Below are 21,018 nucleotides of genomic sequence, written 5' to 3'. Positions count from 1 at the left end.
GCTATCATGCCACTTCTCAGCCTTCTCTTATGCAGGCTAAACATGCCCAGCTCTTTAAGCCGCTCCTCATAGAGCTTGTTCTCCAGACCCTTGATCATTTTAGTCGCCCTCCTCTGGACACATTCTACTTGTCAACATCTCCCTTTCATTATGGTGCCCAGAATTGGCCACAGTGTGATTCCAGGTGTGGTCTGAGAAAGGCAGAATAAAGGGGTAGCATGACTTCCCTGGATCTAGACACTATACTTCTATTTATTCAGGCCAAAATCCCATTGGCTTTTTTAGCCACCACATGACATTGTTGATTCATGTTCACTTTCCTGTCACTGAGGACTCCCAAGATATTTTGTAACATTTCATTTACTCAGAAAATAGTGATTTTCCCCCTTGAGGTTTGTGTAAATTTACAGCTTTCTGCACAGGAATATTGTGGACCTTTTAAAATGGGAAAAAAATCATTTTGTGTGAATATTTTTTTTCACAAAGAAATCCTGAAATGTAAAAAACAATAATCAAAAAGATTTTCAAAATTCTCAGACACTTGCCCAATGGGGACAAAACGTTTAATGTTGTTTGTGTGTATATATTCGTATTGTGAGAACAAAATACACAAAGATTAACATTCCTGCTCCTGAAATCTGGCCTGGACATCCATTCCACATGTTCCCTTAGTGCCTCTTGGTGCTTTCGTTTAATTCCCAGCTCCCATTCTTCCACTTTGTGCCTGGTTCCAACCAGTGCTGTTTAGCTTATTTATATGTTCGTTTTCTGCTCTGGAATGCACCCAGAACAGCTCGCAATAAACATTGCACTGAAACTATCACACTTGAAAATAATTCAGATTAACAACTCATAACAAAACATCAAACAAATGGAAATAAACAAAGATGTCAGTTCAATAAACTAGTATAAATTAAGATTGCAACAAAAAAAAAACCCCATGTTAGACTCAACTCACTTTTTTTATGCTCCCACAACAGTTCTATAAATAAAACCCAGCCATTTTTAAAAATGAATTTTAAACTCATGTCCTGCATTTTAATCTCATCTCTGTGTATTTAATATGTAGTTTATATAAATACGTTTTAATATGAATCTTTTATAGAACCACATTTTAATATGTGTGTTTATAGAAGTTTTGCAATGTTTATGTGTTTTGACTGTGCTGTGACCCACCTCGAGCCACAAGGAGAGGTGGGTAAGAAATATAATAATAATAATAATAATAATAATAATAATAATAATAATGTTAGACTGAGACTGAGAAACTGATCCAAGATTACTCAATGATCTCCATGGCTTATCAGTTAGTGCTAGTAATCAAATGTCAGTGTACTGGAAGAAGCAAAGAGCACCAGCATTGAAGCGATGCTCCTATGCCATCAACTCCGCTGGACTGGCCACGTTGTCCAAATGCCTGATCACTGTCTCCCAAAGCAGTTACTATACTCCCAACTCACAAATGGAAAACAGAATGTTGGTGAATGGGAAAGGAGATTTAAAGATGGGCTTAAAGCTAACCTTAAAAACTGTGACATAGACACTGAGAACTGGGAATCCCTGGCCCTAACTGGAGATCAGCTGTGACCAGCAGTGCTGTGGAATTCAAAGAGGAACAAATAGAGGGCAAAAGGGAGAAACGTGCCAAGAGGAAGGCACATCAAGCCAACCCTGATAGGACCACTTTCCACCTGAAAATCAATGTGGAAGAACATGCAGGTCAAGAATAGGCCTCCACAGTCACCTACGTATCCACTGCCAAGACACTGCACTTGGAAGGCCATCATAGTTGAACAACAAGGGATCTCCTAAGTAAGTAATTAAGTGATAATCAAATGTAGAAACAAGGTCACTATTTCTAAAAAACAAATAGAAGTCTGTGCCTTAATTAATTTTATAGTCATTCTGAGATCTAGGGCATGTTTATATTAGCAGCTTAATCTGGGGCCGGGCCGAAGCAATAAGTTATAACCAAAGCACCACACAGGATTCACTCCAGTCTTTGGGACTGCCATCATGGTTGATCTGGGTTCAGTCTGGCAGCCACATGGACTGAGATTAATTCTATGTGTCACTGCGTTGTTGTCCACACTGGTTAGCCAAACTAACACCACATTGGCTTTGCTGGCTTGCTCTCTGTTTTTACTGCTTCTGGAGTATCCCAAGAGCTCTGTGTGGAAACCCTTTCTGAGAAATACTAGACTTTTCCCAGACTTTTGGAGCAAAGTTGAATTACAGCCCCCAAAAAGACAGATCCTCACTGGAAGTATCTAAATGCCCTCTGAACCCCCAGCACCAGCTTTGGAGTGAATCTGGCATTTTTGTCAGCATAGACACAGCCATAAGACTTGGAAGAGATTTCAGTTCTAGTGCAGATTGAGCATGGGAAAATAATTTGGTGACCCTAGGCTTGTCACTTGACCAACCTTGCAGGTTTATTGTGAGGATAATGTGCTGTGGAGGAGAGGAGGCAAGTGCTGAGGGGAAGAGCCATGTACTTTCATGGAAGCGTGGGAGATAAACATAAGAAATAAACTTTAAGTATTTGCAGCAGCTTAGTTCAAATACAGTTTGGAATCTTAGGACTCTTCCATACAGCTCTATATCCCTGAATATCAAGGCAGAAAATCCCATAATATCTGCTTTGAACTGGGTTATTCGAGTCCATACTCAGGTAATATGGGATTTTTTGCCTCAATATTCTGGGATATAGGCCTGTGTGGAAGGGCCCTTAGGGAGTAGTGAAGGAGGGGTTCTTACCAACATGTTTGATCAAAGGTTACCAGATACTCTAGTACAGATTAAGCATACAGCTGAAGTGGTGCCCAAGCTTTGGTCATCTCCATGTTTTGAGATTCAGCCCACAGAATTCTTGACCATTGGGCACGTTTGCTAGGGCTTCTGGGAATTGGAGCCCCAAACACCCAGAGAAACAAAGATGGACCTTGCAGATCTACAGTGTAGAATTAAGGTAATTCGACAGCACTTTAACTGGCATGGCCTAGTTCAGTGCAATCATGGGAGTTGGAGGTTTGAGGGCTAGCCTTCTCTGACAAACTCCCAAGATTCCATAATGTTGATAATTAAAGTGATAGCAAAGTTCAATTTAAATGTACCCTAGGATACAACAGGGTGGGGTGGTCTACAATCACTTTCTCCTAGGATTGAGCATTGGACTATGGTAGGGGGTCGGGACCCCTGAGGGAGGTCATGGGGGCATTTCAGAAAGGTTGCCAAAGACCATCAGAAAACACATATTTCTGATGGTCTTAGGAACTCCTTTGGTAGAGAAGGCTAAAGATTTCTCTGCCTGTCCTTCTCTTCCTTTTTGGTGTTGGTGAACTACAACTTCCAGAATTAAAAAACAGCCTCCCAACCCCACCAGTATTAAGTGTTGGCCATGTAGGTAGTGTGCCAAGTTTGGTACATATCTATTGTGGGCTGGGTTCAGAGTGCTCTTTGATTGTAGTTGAACTATAAATCCCAGCAACTACAACTCCTAAGTGGCAAAATCACACACACCCCAAAAAAATCCTAACAGTATTCAGATTTGGGCATATTGGGCATTTGTGCCGAATTTGGTCAAGTAAATGAAAATACATCCTGCAGATCAGATATTTACATGATGATTCACAACAGTAGCAAAATTACAGTTATGAAGTAGCAAAGAAAATAATGTTATGGTTGGGGTCAACACAACATGAGGAACTGTATTAAGGGGTCACGGCATTAGGAAGGTTGAGAAACACTACTCTACAGCAAGTATTTCGTTGTAGCTGTACCACATGGGCAAAGAAGCTGTTAAGAGACGGGGGCCATTTCTCCATTGCTGAATACTTGAAAGCTGAACCCCTCCTCTGTCTCCCACAAACACCTAGTCTCCTAAAATGTCCAATCCCAAGGTAGATTGGACTGTTATGGTCTCTTATGTTATCCAAGGCAAAATAGCAATTCCGGCTAGTGATAATGTGCTTAAGGATCCCAATTTGGAAATATTTTGTGGCAGCATAGAAGACTGGGGGGGGGGGGGCAGATTCTGTCCCAAATTGCAACCATTGTACCTTATCAGATTGGGAGCTTTATCTTTTACTCCCTATCTTTTTCAATCCCTGGCTATTTTGCTTCAGGTTGAACTGTGTGTGGTCCAGCTGAGTAAGAAGAAGAAAAACTATAAAGACGCAGAGCTCCCTGGAAAGTAGCTAATATGGCACAACTCCAGCCTGCTGGTGGCATCATCCCAGCACTTTTACTTTTGCCAGGAACTTGAGGTGAAAGAGAATGATAACTCAGCTTCTTTGGCCTAGAACAGTTGCCTTGGGATATACAGGGCCAGCTTTACCTTGAAGCAGGGTGAAGCAGCTGTATTAGGACACAGGTTGGGGATGATGGGTGTCATGGAATGAATAGAGCTTTGTGAACCTCACAAGGAGCAAATGCATATCTTGTCCAATTTCCCTATCATGCAGAGAAAGCATTCTTGAAAAATGTCAGTCCAACCTCCGCTTAGAGACTTCCAAAACTGGAGAGTCCACCACACCAGCCTTTGAACGAATCTGTTCCACTGTTGAACAACTCATAGGCTGAATCTACATTGACCTATATCCCAGGATTTGACCCAATATTATCTGCTTTGAACTGGATTATATGAGTTCAAACTGCCAGATCATCTGGGATTAGATCCTGGGATATACAGCAGTGTAGATCCAGCCTGAGTTTAAAAGTTCTTCCTAATGTATAGGTGAAATTTCTTTCCACCATTGGGTTGTGTTCTAGTCTCTGGAGCAGCAAAAGACAAGCTTGCTCCTGCTTTTACATGGCTTCCCTTTATAGAGGGCTATCATGTCACCTCCTGGTCTTGTCTTCTCCAAGCTGAACATTTGCTGATGCACTAGAACTCTCTGGGGCTGGATCTACACTGCCCTATATCTCAGGACCATAAGGAAGACTGAGCAAAGGAAGATATGCACTTTTGAACTGTGGTGCTGGATAAAAATTCTGGGAGTGCCTTGGACCGTGAGAATATCAAACCAGTCCATACTCCACGAAACAATGCCCAACTGCTCACTGAAGGAAAGGATATTAGAGGAAAAGATGAAGTAGCTTGGCCACATAATGAGAAGACAGGAAAACTTGGAGAGGATAACATTAGGGAAAATGGAAGGAAAAAGGAAGAGGTGCCAAGCAAGAGCAAGATAGGTGGAGGTTATCCTTGAAATGATTGGCTTAACCTTGAAGGAGCTGGGGGTGGTGACAACCAACAGGGAGCTCTGGCGTGGGCTGGTCCATGAGGTTACGAAGAGTCAGAAGTGACTGAATGAATAAAAAACAACAATATCCCAGAATCTGATCCCAGATTATCTGAAGTGTAGACTGTCACTTCAAAGCAGATAACCTGGGATCAGATCCTGGGATCAGATCCTGGGATATAGATAAAGGTAAAGGTTTTCCCCTGACATTAAGTCCAGTTGTGTCTGACTCTGAGGGTTGGTGGTCATCTCCATTTCTAAGCTGAAGAGCCTTCGTTGTCCGTAGACATCTCCAAGATCATGTGGCCGGCATGACTGCATGGAGCACCGTTACCTTTCTGCTGGAGCGGTACATATTGATCTCACATTTGCATGTTTTCGAACTGCTAGGGTAACAGAAGCTAGGGCTGACAACGGGAGCTCACATCACTCCCCCAGATTCAATTCTGAGACCTTTCAGTCAACAAGTTCAGCAGCTCAGCAGTTTAACCCACTGCGCCACTGGGGGCTCCTGGGTTATAGGGCAGTGTAGATCTGGCCTGGCTAAGAAGTCTAAATTCCCATCCATAAACTACAAACTTCAGCATCCCACAGGATGCAGGCATGGCAAGTGGAGTGGAATATCACTTTATCATTGTTCTTTCTGTTTCCCTTCCCTGCCTCGAGCAGGTGTTCTACATTCAGAACAGATTCCCTGATGATCCATCTCTGAACCTATGGTTTTGTGGGAAATGACGTTTGCTCAGAGACTGACTCTCTGAGACCTCAATTGACACAGCTTCCTTGTTGTGTTTACACTTGGCTTTGGCAGCAACATTGTGTTGTGCCAGTGTTGGCGCCAGGGAGGAGATGCCCAGGGGGTGAGGAGGGATTGCATACACTTACTTTCTTGATACTCATGGAGTATTTTTGTTACATTAAGAAATTAAGAGATCTTGCTTGTTAACTAGGTGCATTCCTTGTCCAGGGCTGACCCTATCATTAGAGAGAGGTGGCTGCCTCAGGTAGCAGATTTTAGGTGTAATTAAAAGACAGCATATTAGTTGTTTGTTTTTATAGTAATGCTAAAATAGTGTGGTGTAGTGGCTTGAGCCTTGGAATATGACTCTTGAGACCAGAGTTTGAATTCCCATTTGTCCATGAAACCCACTTGCTGACTTTGGCAAGTCACGGTCTTTCAGCCTCAGATGAAGTGAATGGCAAACCTCTTCTGAACAAATCTTCCCAATGATACCTTGTGATAGGGTTGCCACAGGGTCACCATAGGTTGGAAAGAGTTGATGGCACATACCAAAAACAGTTGCCAGAGAGTTAGAGCCATGTGCGTGTATGTGTTTTCTTTGTGTGTCAAAGTAACATCACTGCCAGATAATGTGGGATAAGTAGATAATCTGGGATCAGAGCTTGGGATATAAGACTGTAGATCCAGCCTCTGAGGGCCCTTCCACACAGCCCTATATCCCAGAATATCAAGGCAGAAAATCCCAAATTTCTGAGTGTGGACACAGATAACCCAGTTCAAAGCAGATATTGTGGGATTTTCTGCCTTGATATTCTGGGATATAGGGCTGTGTGAAAGGGCCCTGAGATCACACAATAAACTGTTTGGCTGTATGGGGGTTTGAACCCAGTTCTTGCAACTGAAAATGCGATATTTTTGTCCAAAATCCAGTATCAGCATGGTAGTTGTACATTTTTAAACTGCAGGCTCATGTCATAACACAGAAAGTCCAAAATTGCTGCCAACCATGTTGCTTTATGCTGTTTTTTAAAAAAAGAAATAAGTTTTTATGCTTACCCAGAGTAGATGGGTTTTTCATTACTGAAGGCCAATCTACTCCACAAAACTTTGGGTGACACATTTTGACAATTTATAGCAAACCTTGTTATTGCCAGGAAAATCCATATTCTCTCTCTGATTGCAGTTGAAAACAGAGGATAGTGCAATGTGTATGGCAGAATATACTTTGAACTGTTTCAGTTTTACAGGGACAATTCCAGGCTGGATCTACACTACCATATAATCCAGTTTATTACAATCGGATAATCCAGATTATCTTCTTTGAACTGGATTATGTGAGTCTACACAATCCAGTTCAAAGCAGATAATCTGCATTTTATATGGCAGTGTAGAAGGGGTCTCAATTAATCCTTAGTTGTCCCACTTTTTCATCTCCTTTAAAAATGTCCTGATTCCTTTCTCTTCCTCCCCCTTTGTCCCCATCTTCAGTTGCTGCAAACTAAGATCAAAGTATAGCAGTAGTTTGTACTCATTTAAGAAAGGAAAAGAGGGCGTAATCTTGTCTCTCCTAGTAGGCTCAGGTTGGATCTGCACTGCCATATAAAATCCAGATTATCTGTTATGTACTGGATTATATGGCAATGCAGACTCATATAATCAAGTTCAAAGCAGATTTTATATACCCATATACCCAAGGTCACATAAAAATATATCCAGCAGAAAGGGTTCACAAGTGGAAAATATTTAAGATGCTCTTTTTTACACTACTTCTCCATACAGAGAAGTTGCTAGTGTATTACTTCCTCCCACCTTGCAATTGGTCTTTGAAAACCTCACACATCCCCAAACACTTCCCATCAGTACCATTGCACCTGCTTCTGCCTTTACACTCTCTTATCTCTGCATACTTCCCAGAGGAGGTCAACATTTTTGGCTGTCTCCCAAAGAGATGCATTCAGACCCCCGGGACAAAACTGAAACCTTTCACAAGCCGAGGCATTGAGTAAGATTACCATCTTGCGTGCTGGAATTTGAATTCCACAGCATCGGAGAAGGGGTGGGTGGGAAACAAAGGCATTCTCAGTCTCCTGACAGTTTTCCGTCGGGCTACGCAGGATGGTGCAGTTACTTTTGCAACTACATTTCCCAGAAGTCCACATTTAGCTTGGCCTGTTTGGAACAGAGGCCAAAAAGATTGCAGAGGAAATTTCCCAGCCGGTTGTTGTTGTTCATTTGTTCAGTCCTTTCCGACTCTTTGTGACCTCGTGGACCAGCCCACGCCAGAGCTCCCTGTCGGCTGTCATCACCCCCAGCTCCTTTAAGGTCAATCCAGTCACTTCAAGGATCCCATCCATCCATCTTGCCTTTGGTCCATTTTGCCTTTGGTCAGGAAAATATTTCATTGTATGGTTTTTCAATTTGCTGCTTCCTTCTCAAATACCTTTGGAAAAAATGGAATCCCTCCCCTTGTAAAAAAGAAAAAAAAGAAAGAAAAGCTCCCCCCAAATTTAAAATTATAGTATTGGCACCCTTTCTAGATTGACCGTCACAAAGCTATTTTAGGAACATAAAATACATGATGTATAACTTTATTTAGCATATTTAATGTAGACGATGCTGCTGGATAATAATTTTAATAGGACAACACCGGCCATCATATGTTTAAAAATGTTTTTAATGGTTTATATATGCTTTTATAATGTTGAGTTATATGTTTTTAACTTTTTTTTTAATGTATGGCATCAAATGTGCTACTTCCGTGAGCCACCTTGAGTCGCCGTAAGGCTGAGAAAGGCGGGCTACAAATGCCATAAAGAAAGAAAGAATAGTAAAGGAGCTGTTTAAATTTTATTTTTGTTAAAATGGATTAGAATATCCTTAACTATAAGGAATATCTAATCTAAAAGGGACCTCTTTGATTTTCCCAGTTTATAAGGACCAGGCAAAAAAATCACGTAATAGAAACAGAAGAAACGATCAATACAAATGAAACTGAAAATTATTTTATCTCCTTTAGTTCTCCATAGTGGCAAGCAGACATGAATTGCTCATTCCCATAGAAAGACCTAATTAAATGAAACTAGGAATTACTGGTATTATGATGTGATATACTGTATATCAAGTAATAACCTTTGCATAATTTGTGTGTTTCTGTAGACAGGGATCGCAAAAAAATCAGGTACAGGGTTCCATGTACATTTTGCCACAAGTGACAGCCTCCAAAGCCACTGTCCAAGGGAGGAGTCTACAAGAACAGACAACTGAGGCCCCTTCTACACTGCCATATAAAACCCACATTATCTTCTTTGAACTGGATTATATGTCAGTGTAGACTTAAATAATCCAGTTCAAAGCAGATAATGTGGGTTATTTGCTTTGATAATCTGGATTATATGGCAGCGTAGAAGGGGTCTGAGTTAATCCATATAAAGAACCTACTCCTAGGAAAGTCCCAGAATTGGGACTTTTATGAAACCAATGGATCCTAATAGCCTGTTTAAGACCAAAACACTACAGGAGAGTCTGCATTACGAAAAGAGAGAGCTCACAGTTTGTTTGTTTATTTATTTATTTACAGTATTTATATTCCCCCTTTTCACCCCTCAGGGGACTCAGGGCAGATTTAAAAGCACATATAAATGGAAAAAAATTCAATGCCATTAGACATACAACACATATAGACAGACATAGAGGCAATTCAACATGCTCGATTCCGGCCACAGGGGGAGCTGCCGCTTCACCGTTCTCTTGTGACACCAAATCCTTGATGGAGTACTTTCTCATTCTTACGCACGCTGCAGGAAGGTTTTATAATGTCATAAATTAGTTAAATTATCCTCCCCATATAAAGCGGTACCTAAATTTCCTACTTGACAAATGCAACTGTCCTTCGGACTGCATAGGTCAACAGCAAGCTAGACTATTAATGGTTGGGAGCTCACTCTGACCAGGGCTAGCTTCAAACTCATGACCTCTCAGTCAGTAGTGATGTAATGCAGTTGGATACTAACTAGTTGTGCCACAGCTGTGCCACAGCGCCAGCAACAATATATTGTTGCTGGCACTGTGGCTGATACTCAGACCCTTGGAGCTCTGGCTGCGCCTTGCTATTGTCAATGTGAACCCTCTGTTTAGGGATGCAAGGTTATTTCCCCTTTTCCACACACTGAGTGTTTCTTTACAATCACTGGTTCAGGGTGTGTGGGTGGATTTGCATGTGTAGGGTCCTCCGGAAGGTCAGTTGGGAAGTTAGCAGGGAGACACCTGTCCTTTATGTCCATCATCCTGTTTGTAGCAGAGGAAAAGTGCATGGCATCCCCTCGTTGCAGATGCAAGGAGAGATGTTACCCCATTCAGGAAGCTGGCCACATTAATGTCAGCTGAAAATAATTCTAGCAATGCATTCGGATGACTGCCTCAAGCTGCTGCCTGGAAGCTGGATGGCTGCACAGTTCTGGATGAAGTTGACATTTGAGACTGTAATTGCTCTGCTTTGATCTGCTCCCCCTTCTCCTCATCCTTTTTTCTTGCATTTTGCAAGACACGCAAGGCCTACACAAAAGCTACATTTTGGACACAGCCGAGAACCTCCCCTCATCTCTCTCTTCCTTCCTTGCCCCTCCCACCAAAAAAAATTAGGGTGGGTTGATACTGTTCCATTCTGGCACTTGTTCGGAGCTATTGTGTTTTGTTCCAATGACTTCCTTGTCATGCCAGTTGGACTTCCTTGAGTCTCGCTTGCTGCAAGATTGATTGAGAGTAGAGAGAGTTGGGCTTTCTGGAACATGGAAGGTACTTAGAAGGGCAGAATCCAAAGGGGTTTTCTAGTCCATCCATCCGATAGTAAAGGAGGGATATCTAGCCATCCTATAAGGCTAGTTTCAGGTTGGAAAGGTCTCCTGGAAAGAGAATGGAGCCTTCTCCTTCAAGGTTTATCTCTTCCTCATACTATTTCTATTCCAGCCTCTATTGTGAGATCTCAGGGTCCCGTACAATTTAATAAAGTTTAAAACAATTCCAGTTAAAATCAACAGAAAAATGTAAACAGGATAACAGAATAATTTAAACAGGATAAAAGCATATTGAATTAATCATTAGGTTAGAAACAGCTAAAAGGGCCAGAACAGTTAAAAGCTATCTACACAGATACTTTATACAAAATGCATTTAATGTTCCATAAGTCTGGGTTTAACTTTCGTAAGCTTGATTATTTGCAGAGTTGATTAATATGTCTCCTTAGGAATCTTTAGGGCCTTCCAAAGTTGACCCCAGAGTTGTACTATAGCAGAGGCTCCCAACCCTTTTTTTGGCCAGGGACCACATGACCAGGGACCACTCTCCAACATTAGTATCAAAAGGGATGCAAAACAGTCTTTGATCAACTTTAGATTCGGTTTGGTTATTTGGGGTACTGATTCAGAAAATTGCATTGGATAGACCACATCAGTTCTAGTTTCTGATACAGAACATTTGCCATCTAGTAGTTGCCACCTGCTCGCCCACAGAAAGCCATATTTAATAATCTAGAGCTGATGTGGTCTATCCAATCAATTTTCTGAATCAGCACCCCAAATAACCCCAGGAATAGACCTAAAAATGAAGACACCAATGACCCCCTGCTTCCAGGTGCCACATGGAACGGCTCCACTCAGGAAGAGGGATGAAGAGGAGAAGCCGCAGTCAGGAGGCTTGTTGTCGTGCCTTTTGTGGGTAGTCAGCCTCTCCCCTCCCAACATCCTCATTATCTCGGCACTATAAGAGGGTTTCACGAGACCACTCACTCTTGTTGCAACAGGATAGTAACGCTGAGGCCACGGACCATATTTTAGTTCTTGGGGACCACTGGTGGTCCATGGACCACAGGTTGGGAACCACTGTACTATAAGAAGTAGAGTTTCATAGAGAGACCATTTCTATAGGAATTTCTAATTTATCCTATGGTATTGTGTAGTCAACATCTTGTGAATGTTGACCAGAGGATCATTCCAGAAGACCTAGATCATTGGTTCTCAACCTGTGGGTCCCCAGATGTCTTGCCTTCAATTCTCAGAAATCAGCTAGTAAACTGGCTGAGATTCCTGGAAGTTGTAGGCCAAAACACCTGGAGACCCACAGGTTGAGAACCACTGACCTAGAGATTCCTAGAGAAGTATTTTCTCAGAGCAAAAGAAGAATGTATTTTTAATCCCATTTTCATGGAGAATAAACTTGGAAGAATGATAGTTAAAGCAACGAGGAAATTGGAACCCTAAAAGCAAATCTTTGAGAAAAGGAACCTGTGAATCAGCCATCTAAGACAAATGTTTGCCTCAGAGTTCCCCAGCATCCTAGAAATTAACACTTTTATTAAGACCTGACCTTTGTGAACCATAGCATCTTTCAGCAGGTGCATGTAAAATTATACAGAATTTACAGCCCTGAATCTGCAAGACCTGAGTAGGGTGACTTGAAGGTCTCCTATTCATAGGGTTATCATAAGTCAAAGTTGACTTGAATGCAGTTAACAACAAATGCCCTATGTGTACACGCAGTTGCGGGTAGAAACGAGATGCAAAAAAGGACTGCAGAGAGTGACAGTTTGAGACCGAGTCTCTCTCTAGTTCTTTCTCGGCTTCAACCGCAAGGCTATTCTAAGGCTGGAATGAGTGACACCTCAATGTCTCACCCCTGCTCTGTAGAGGAAGGGAGTGACCACAATGTGACAAAGGGCATTTCCTATCTGTCACTTCCCAAGCTACTGACAACCACAATGGAAGGAGAACAGTTTGTCTTAGTGTATTTGTTGTCATCTGTGGACTGAAGTACTTCCCCCAACTATTCCAGGGAGGGTCTCTAGCTGGTGGGGTGTAAAGTAGATGCTTTGTATGGGGAGAAGTCCAAGTTCACCATCTGCAGATCAGTTCCTTTACAGGCTTACCTTCCTCATGGCCTAGTTTGACAAATCTGGAAAGCTTTCATCTCTTACTGTATTCTTTTTGCCTGTGTAGTCCAGGCTTAATGTAGTTATTCAAGGCAGAACAAACTAATCAAATAACATTTTATCCCCATTATTATTATTATTATTATTATTATTATTATTTAACATATACCTTTTAGATCAGGGTAAATTGTAATGTGGATAGGGAAATATGATGTATATATTCAGTTTTATCATACTTATTTAATGTATTATTATAAATGTCTTATTTAATTTCCTACATAGAGTTTTATTACGTTGTATCAAACATTGTTGTTTGGTTCGGTATGGTGATATGACCTAAGGGCTAATCAATAAAATGTATTTATTATTACTATTTATATACATTTTAGACAACATCAAGCAACAATCAGACAGTACAGAAACAGAGAGAGTAACAAATATACAAATAGGATGATGCAGTACTGCTTTATACATGTTTGCACAAATATACATGTTTGCACAACTCACAGATGACAAATGGTTAAAGAAAAATACATTGAAACACTATAAATGCTGTACCTATAACACTAAGTTAAATAAACAGGATTGAAATGTTACTTGCAAATAGCCTTCTCTTTTTTAAAAATAATAATTCTAAGTTTGACTTTAAATACAGTATTGTTTTTATATATAATCCAAATTCTACATATTTTCCCATCTCAAAGGATCACTCAGCGCCATCCTTTTAGGAATATATACATGCAAATAAGTATAGTTTTACATAACATAAATCTATTACTACTGTACTTAGTACAGCAGTTGTAGGATTACTCTCTCTCGGTTAGTTTTCCTTGAAATTCAATTATAAAATGATAAGCCAACACATAAATGAATCTCATCAGTTCAATAGGTATATTCCAGTTGGGCTTAGTAACAGAATTCAGGCTAGTGTTTTCAAATTGCCAGTTAGCTCACCCTAGCTCACCTCATTACTGTTTAATTATCTTTATGCATTCAATATTGGACCAAAAAAATCCAAACAAACCCAAAAGCATGAGAATCTGCACAACCTTTGTATTTGCTATAAACTTGGCATAGTCTAAGTGCAGCATTGTGCTGTTGGATAAACTAGAATCACATAACATATTTATAAAAAGCTGAGCATGTATTTTGATAGGTTTGCAATAGGATGATGCAGTACTGCTTTATCAACAGTCCATTTAGATTGTGGGTTTGTCATTGTATAACACAATAGTTCTAAGTCTTTTTTTTTGAACAGGGACCACTTTGACCTGGGACCACCCTCCAACATTAGTACCGAAAGGGTTACAAATCAGATTTTGGTCAACTTTATATTTGGTTTGTTTATTTAGGGTGCCAATTCAGAAAATTGCATTGAATAGACCACATCAGTTCTACTTTCTGATACAGAACATATGCCATCCAGCAGTCGCCACCTGCTTGCCCACAGAAAACCATATTTTATAATCTGATCTGGTAGTAGTAATCTTTCATGGGTAGTCAGCCTCTCCCCTTCTGACATCCCCATTGCCATGGCACTATAAGAGGGTTTCGCGAGACCAGTCGCTCTTGTTGCCGCGTTGTTTTGAGGAAACAGGGAGGCCATGGTTAGGCCATGGACCATATTGTTGTTCTTGTGGACCACTGGCGGTCCACAGGCTGGGAACTACTGGTACAGCAAGGCCTCCGTGCCCTCCCATATCTCTTGCCATGGCACTATAAAATGGTTTTGCAAGACAGTCGCTCTTGTTGCCGCGTTGTTTTGAGGAAACAGTGAGGCCATGGTGAGGCCATGGACCATATTGTTGTTCTTGTGGACCACTGGCGGTCCACAGGTTGGGAACTACTGGTACAGCAAGACCTCCGTGACCTTCCATATCTCTTGCCATGGCACTATAAGAGGGTTTCGCGAGACTAGTCGCTCTTGTTGAAGCCATGGACCATATTGTTCTTGTGGACTACTGACGGTCCACGGACCACAGGTTGGGAACTACTGGTACAGCAAGACCTCCGTGCCCTCCCATATCTGTTGCCTGAAGTGTTTACCTCAATCTGCCAAACAGTAGGGTCAGCCCTAGAATGAGTCATACCTCCCATAGGCATAAGTACACAACTAGGCAGGATGTAGCAGTCCGTATTACTAAGAACTAGTAGAAAGGAAGGAACGTTATCATTTAGACATTTACTTTTAGGCCTTTGATGAAGTCAAAACATGTAAGAAGTGCCACCTCACTCTTCCTTTCTACATCTGCTGCTTGTAATAAGGCTGCCTGGATGCAACATCCCCGTGAAAAGCCTCTTTCTCCCATGACTTAGGTGCCGTCTATCCAAGCGATAAAATATTTTCCGCACCACTCATTCAGCTCAGGCAGGAAGGCTGGTATAGGGTCATCCGTGAGTCACTGAATCAGGATCTTCATGCCAAGGTCTCTTGGCAGAGTTTGCAAGGATAATGCCATAATCAGGAACGTTGGAGTAGCAGAATAGCATTCGCTGTTACTTTTTGAACCATAATGCATATTACTCATTGTTTTATGAATCATGCATTACTAATGTTACCTTTAGTTCTCTTACCTTTTGTTCTCTTTGCAGCAATTGCCTTGAATCCCCCTTCCCCCCATACACCCCACCCCAAGATGAGAAGTCTGACAATCTTCAACATATCTCATTTGCTTTGGGAAAATATGCATTGAGAGGAAACTGCCTTTTAAGTTTGATTATGCCAGAGGTTTAAAAAGCTGGACATTCAACAGAAGAATAATCAATCATGCATAGAATCAATTTTAATGGAATTCTAAATGGATTTTATGAAATGAAGCTAATAAGGAGCCAATAGAGTTTTATGAGATAGGAGAAATTGTTATAACAGATGAGACTGACAAGTGTGGAGTGCCTCCATGCTAGGACTCCTTCCACTCTACACAGTTACAGCACTATGATTGCACTTCTGCTGCTATGGTTCTAGTCAATGGAATATTGGGATTGACAGTTTAGGGAGGGAGCCCTAGAATTCTTAGCCAGGGAACTCTTAAGTGTCTAATCAAACTACAAGTCCCAAGAGGGAACCAAAGTGCTATAGTTGTTTTACAGTGAAAGGGCTTCAGATTCCAGACACTCCCATTCATTTCTTGCTTGCCCCACACACTTGTACTCCCTCCTCCTCTAACAATTTCTTGTCCTTATGTAAACCTCATCCCACACTCCCTGACTTCTGCTCTATTGTTATTTGGGTTGCTTAAGAATTGCAGAATTGTGATTATTATTAGAATCGTGATTAGTACTTTAGGATTTCTTGGAAGCCCTTGTTTTTGTTCTCAAAGCTAATGATGTCCTTAATGATTTGGGAGTTCTGAATGTTTGTCTACCATAATCTCAGCTGGATAAGTCTTTTGGTCTTATTTCTGTACAAACAGGCTGTTTCATGACTTTTGCTCTTCATATTTTCTTCTGCTATGCTACCTGTCACTATGAAATGTTCTCTTGGCGCACTTCTGTTTGTTTCTGTCGAACACAACAATGCTGAAAAAATACAGCTGTGTTTTTAGAATGCAACAGAACACATATCCCAGCTGCTATTGTACCATGGCTGAAGCGGAAGCAGCTAGTACATAGAGAAGCAAACAGTTTGATGGACTAGTTTCAGGGTCGGGTCTACTTTTAAGGAGAGGCATGAGATCAGTGGTGTCAAACATGTGGCCTTCCAAGTGTTTTGGACTTCAGCTATCATAATTCCTGGCCATTGGACAAGCTGGCTACGGCTTCTGGGAGTTGAAGGCCCAAACATCTGGAGGGCCACAAGTTTGACACCTCTGCATTCGATGATGGGGACCAGTGGTGGTAGTTACCTAGCTATTCCTCTTAAATCTTCTGGATATTCTCCTCTCTTGGAAGACAGCACTATATGCCATGGTCATATTCTTCTCTGAACTGGTGGTTCCCAACCTTTGGTCCTCCAGTTGTTTTGGACTTGCTGTTAGAAATTGTGGGAGCTAAAACCCAAAACACCTGGAGGGCTATAGGTTTGACACCATTGCTCTAACCAACTACCCACCAAGGTAAGGGAAGAAGAGCAGTAGAACTAAAGACTAAAGTTGAAACTTTTTGCGGTATAATGGTAACTCCATCAGCTATCCCTGATGTTGTTCTAGAGTTCATGGCACATAGCAATCAGATTACAGGTTGAATTTCTCTTATCTAAAATATTGGGACCAGGACTATTTTGCAGTTTTTTATTTTGAAATATGTATATTTATCTATATGCACATAATGGGACACCTTTGAGATGAGACCCAAGTCTAAACACTTTTATATTCATTGTATACACCTAGGTTGAATTTTATACACAATGTTTGTAAGCAAAGTCCAAAAAAATGTGTGGACATTGAACCACCAGAAACCAAACATGCCACTATCCCAGCCCTCCGCATGGATGATTTTGGAATGTTTCAGAATTCCAGATAAGAGAGGTTCAATCTGTAAAAAGTGCAGCGGGCCTTTGGTATCTTCTGGGGTTTGGTTCCAGAGCCCCCTGTTGATGTTTTATGTTTGATGTTTTTACGTATAGTGTTTTAATGGTATAATTAATATTTATGTTATTGATTTTAGTTAATGTTATAGATTGCTTTTGTATGTATATTAGCGGCGTTGAATTTTGCCATGTTGTACACTGCTCTGATTCCCCCTCGGGGTGAGAGAGCAGTATAGAAATGCAGTAAATAAATAAATAAATAAATACCAAAATAGATTGATACTCAAGTCTCACCATATACAATAGTATAGTAAAATAGGGTCATTCATATAAAACGGAACCCCAGGTCTCGGCGGTGGCCAGGAGAGCTTTAGCACAATTAAAACTTCTGCACCAGCTGAGCCCATTGGGAAGTCTGACTTGGCCACGGTGGTCTATGCTCTGGTTACATCCCAAATAGACTACTGCAATGTTCTCTACGTGGGGCTGCCTTTGAAAACCTTTTGGAAGCTTCAGTTAGTCCAACAGTCGGCAGCCAGGTTGTTAACTAGAGCGGCATACAGGGAGCGTACTACTCCTTTGTTGCGTCAGCTCCACTGGCTGCCGATTAGCTTCCAGGCACAATTCAAAGTGCTGGTTTTAACCTTTAAAGCCCTGAACAGTTCTGGCCCAGATTACTTGTCCGAACATATCTCCTGCTATGAATCATCGCGAAGCTTAAGATTGTCAGGAGAGGCCCTGCTCTCGATCCCACTACTCTCACAAATGCAGTTGGTGGGGACGAGAGACAGGGCCTTCTCGGCAGTGGCCCCCTGTCTGTGGAACTCCCTCCCTAAGGACATCAGGTTGGCCACCTCCCTCCTGTCCTTTAGAAGACAACTGAAGACCTGGCTCTGGGGCCAGGCATTTGACTAGATGATAGTGACAATAGGAAAAGGAACTTTGGGTTTGTGATATTGGATTCCCCGGCTTGATTTTTGGTTTTACTGGCATGCTAATATTATTGTTAAATGAATTTATTGGTTGATTTGTACAATGTTTTAAAATGTTTTTACTGTTTTAACTGTTATTCTTATGATGTACATATTGTAAATATCGCTGATGCCTATGTGAGGCCGCCTTGAGTCCCCCTTGTGGGAAGAAGGGCGGGATAGAAGCGTATGAAATAAATAAATGAATGAATACTCAAACAAGTTATAGAGAGATCAAGAGGGTCTGTGAAATGGCAGGAGGCTACAGCAGGCCATGCCTCTACATATCTGTATAGTGCTCAGCATGTAGCAAAATCAAGATTTCTTTTTAAATATATTTTCAAGCCATGATGGTTGAATTTATGGGTGTAGAACACATGTTTATTATGGAGGGGCCACTATAGATCAAAAAAGAAAACAAGCATGAGTCAACTAACCCAAACCATGATTACTGCAAACCAATAGTTGAGCAACATCTCTTCTAACCATACTTGCTTCTCATCAGTGATTCTAGCAAATGGAGAGTTTATGCAATTTCTACAGATTTCTAAAAAACTTCCAGACCTTAATGACAGCGATGATCACTTCACTTCCAAAATGGTCAAGTAATCAGGACCATCAAGACTTTATTTGAGCTTCCTGAATAACTTCCAATGACAAATACCCTGATTTAAAACCATCTTTGCATTTCCTGAATCTTATATATTTTCCCCTTTCTGGGATCCCTATCTCTAACAGCATGTCTTTTCCTTTCTGTTCAGGCTGCTAAGTGGAGCTCCCCGAGATGTGGCCTCAAAGATGGACAATAGCACGCGGATGGGTGCCATGTATGCTTGCCCTCTGACCGCATCTACTGACGACTGTGAACGGGTGGACATTAAGGTGTTAAGTACGTGACAGTGTGCGAAGGAGAGCTTCCCTTGAGCATGATGCAGTTCAAGGACCATAGATGTAGGATAAAGCTTGTAGCATGTCTAGAATCAGTTAGATTCCAAAGAACACGGCATTTTCCAGTGGTGTAGCTGTGTTAATCTCTTGAAGTAAAAATTACATTGACTTATCTTTCACATTAAACTAGAGCATCATTTTATGGCATGTGTTTACTGGGACTACAGCAATGGTTCTCAAATATTGGTCCTTCATATGTTTTGGACCAGCTGTCAGAGGTTCCAGTCAGCAGGGCCAGTGACTTAAACATTCTGGGACCAGAAGCATTGAGCAACTGGAGGACCAAAGTGTGAGAAATGATGGACTATAGAACATTTAATCAGATATGTAGAATGATATCCTGAATGAACATAGGTATAACAGGGGGAAATGTAAGCTGTGGAGACAGAGAGGCAAATTGTGAAAAATTGGCAAGGTTATAGTTATATTAAAGTTTAAATATATGTGAAGTTCTTAAGTACAGATACCAGAAAAGTCCCAATTCTGGGTATTGTTTGCAGAAATACTATGGGATCCCCCCTCCCCTGCCCACATATACACCACCACCACATATATATAGGGGATGTTTTCCCATATTTTGCATGGATATGTGACACTGCAAATAATACCAAATTAAGTCTTGCAACCCAAGAACAATTTTCTTTTTGTGAATGAAATGATAATATTTATTTTATTTATTTACATTATTTCTATCCCGCCCATTTCAGCCCGAAGGCGACTCAGGGCGGTAATATTCCCTTATCACTTACTGGATTTCTGCTTGGTATCCAGATTAACCTCACCAGAAATATTCCCTATAATTCTCCTCATATCTAAAAATGGTAAAGGTTTCCCCTTGAGTCTAGTCATGTCTGGCTGTGGGGGGTGGGCAAAGAGTCGGCATTTTCCATAGACGCCTCCTAGGTCATGTGGCCTGCATGAATGTATGTAGCGCCATTACCTTCCTACCTACCAGAGTGGTACCTATTGATCTACTCACATTTGCATGTTTTCAAAGTGCTAGGTTGACAGAAGCTGGGGCTAACCGCGAGAGCTCACCCCTCTCCCTGGATTCAAACCACTGACCTTTTGATCAGCAAGCTCAGCAGTTCAACCTGCTGCACCACCAGAGGCTCTCCTAGCATTTATTGCACTGTAATTCATTGTAAACAAGAATAATTCAAATCCCATGTTTCCCTTCTGCATCGTTCTCTGATGGAGGACATTTGTTGTATCCTCTAGGCATGAGAAAGAACGTGGAAATCTAAAACTGAAATGGGGGACAGTGATGGAGCACAAGTTCTTTTCCCCTGCCATAAAAAATGATTGTGAAAGGATAGTGGAGATTATTCTTAATAGCTTTTTCCCTGTCTTCTTCCCCTCCATGTTTCTTTCAGGTGAACCCCAAAAAAATATTGTTGAAGATATGTGGCTGGGGGTGGAAGTAGCAAGCCAGAGAACGTCTTCTGGAAGAGTAATGGTGAGTAGGATGCTTGTGAGTAAGTAAGGACCTTAAACTCTCTGTCCCTGAAAACTCCTCTTAGGAGGAGAAGCATCATCTTGGCAGAATGGGTGTTGTACACGGGTTTGCCGCTGCCTGTAAAATTGTACGGTGGCTGACACCATGTTGTAATACCACTTATCCAGATAAATTACAATTTGAGAACAGGTTTAAAATTAATTCACTATTACTAGGACCTTAAAATTTTTAAAACAACCATTATAAAAGCATTCTATTAACCATT

At 41.3% G+C, this 21,018-nt stretch overlaps 1 protein-coding gene across 1 annotated transcript in view; it reads left to right on the top strand.

The window, feature by feature from the left end:
* ITGA3 (integrin subunit alpha 3) overlaps nucleotides 1-21,018 on the top strand; it is an 87,264-nt gene that overhangs the window by 26,497 nt on the left and 39,749 nt on the right. Inside the window, exons 2-3 of the mRNA XM_060780824.2 lie at nucleotides 19,108-19,235; nucleotides 20,671-20,753. Of these exons, the coding sequence (XP_060636807.2) occupies nucleotides 19,108-19,235; nucleotides 20,671-20,753 (211 nt within the window). The remainder of the gene's footprint in view (nucleotides 1-19,107; nucleotides 19,236-20,670; nucleotides 20,754-21,018) is intronic.

Source organism: Anolis sagrei, chromosome 6, assembly GCF_037176765.1.
Source record: "Anolis sagrei isolate rAnoSag1 chromosome 6, rAnoSag1.mat, whole genome shotgun sequence".
NCBI classification, from domain to species: Eukaryota; Metazoa; Chordata; class Lepidosauria; order Squamata; family Dactyloidae; genus Anolis; species Anolis sagrei.
Note: the sequence above shows the minus strand (reverse complement) of the source record. Positions and strands in the feature narration are given on the sequence as shown.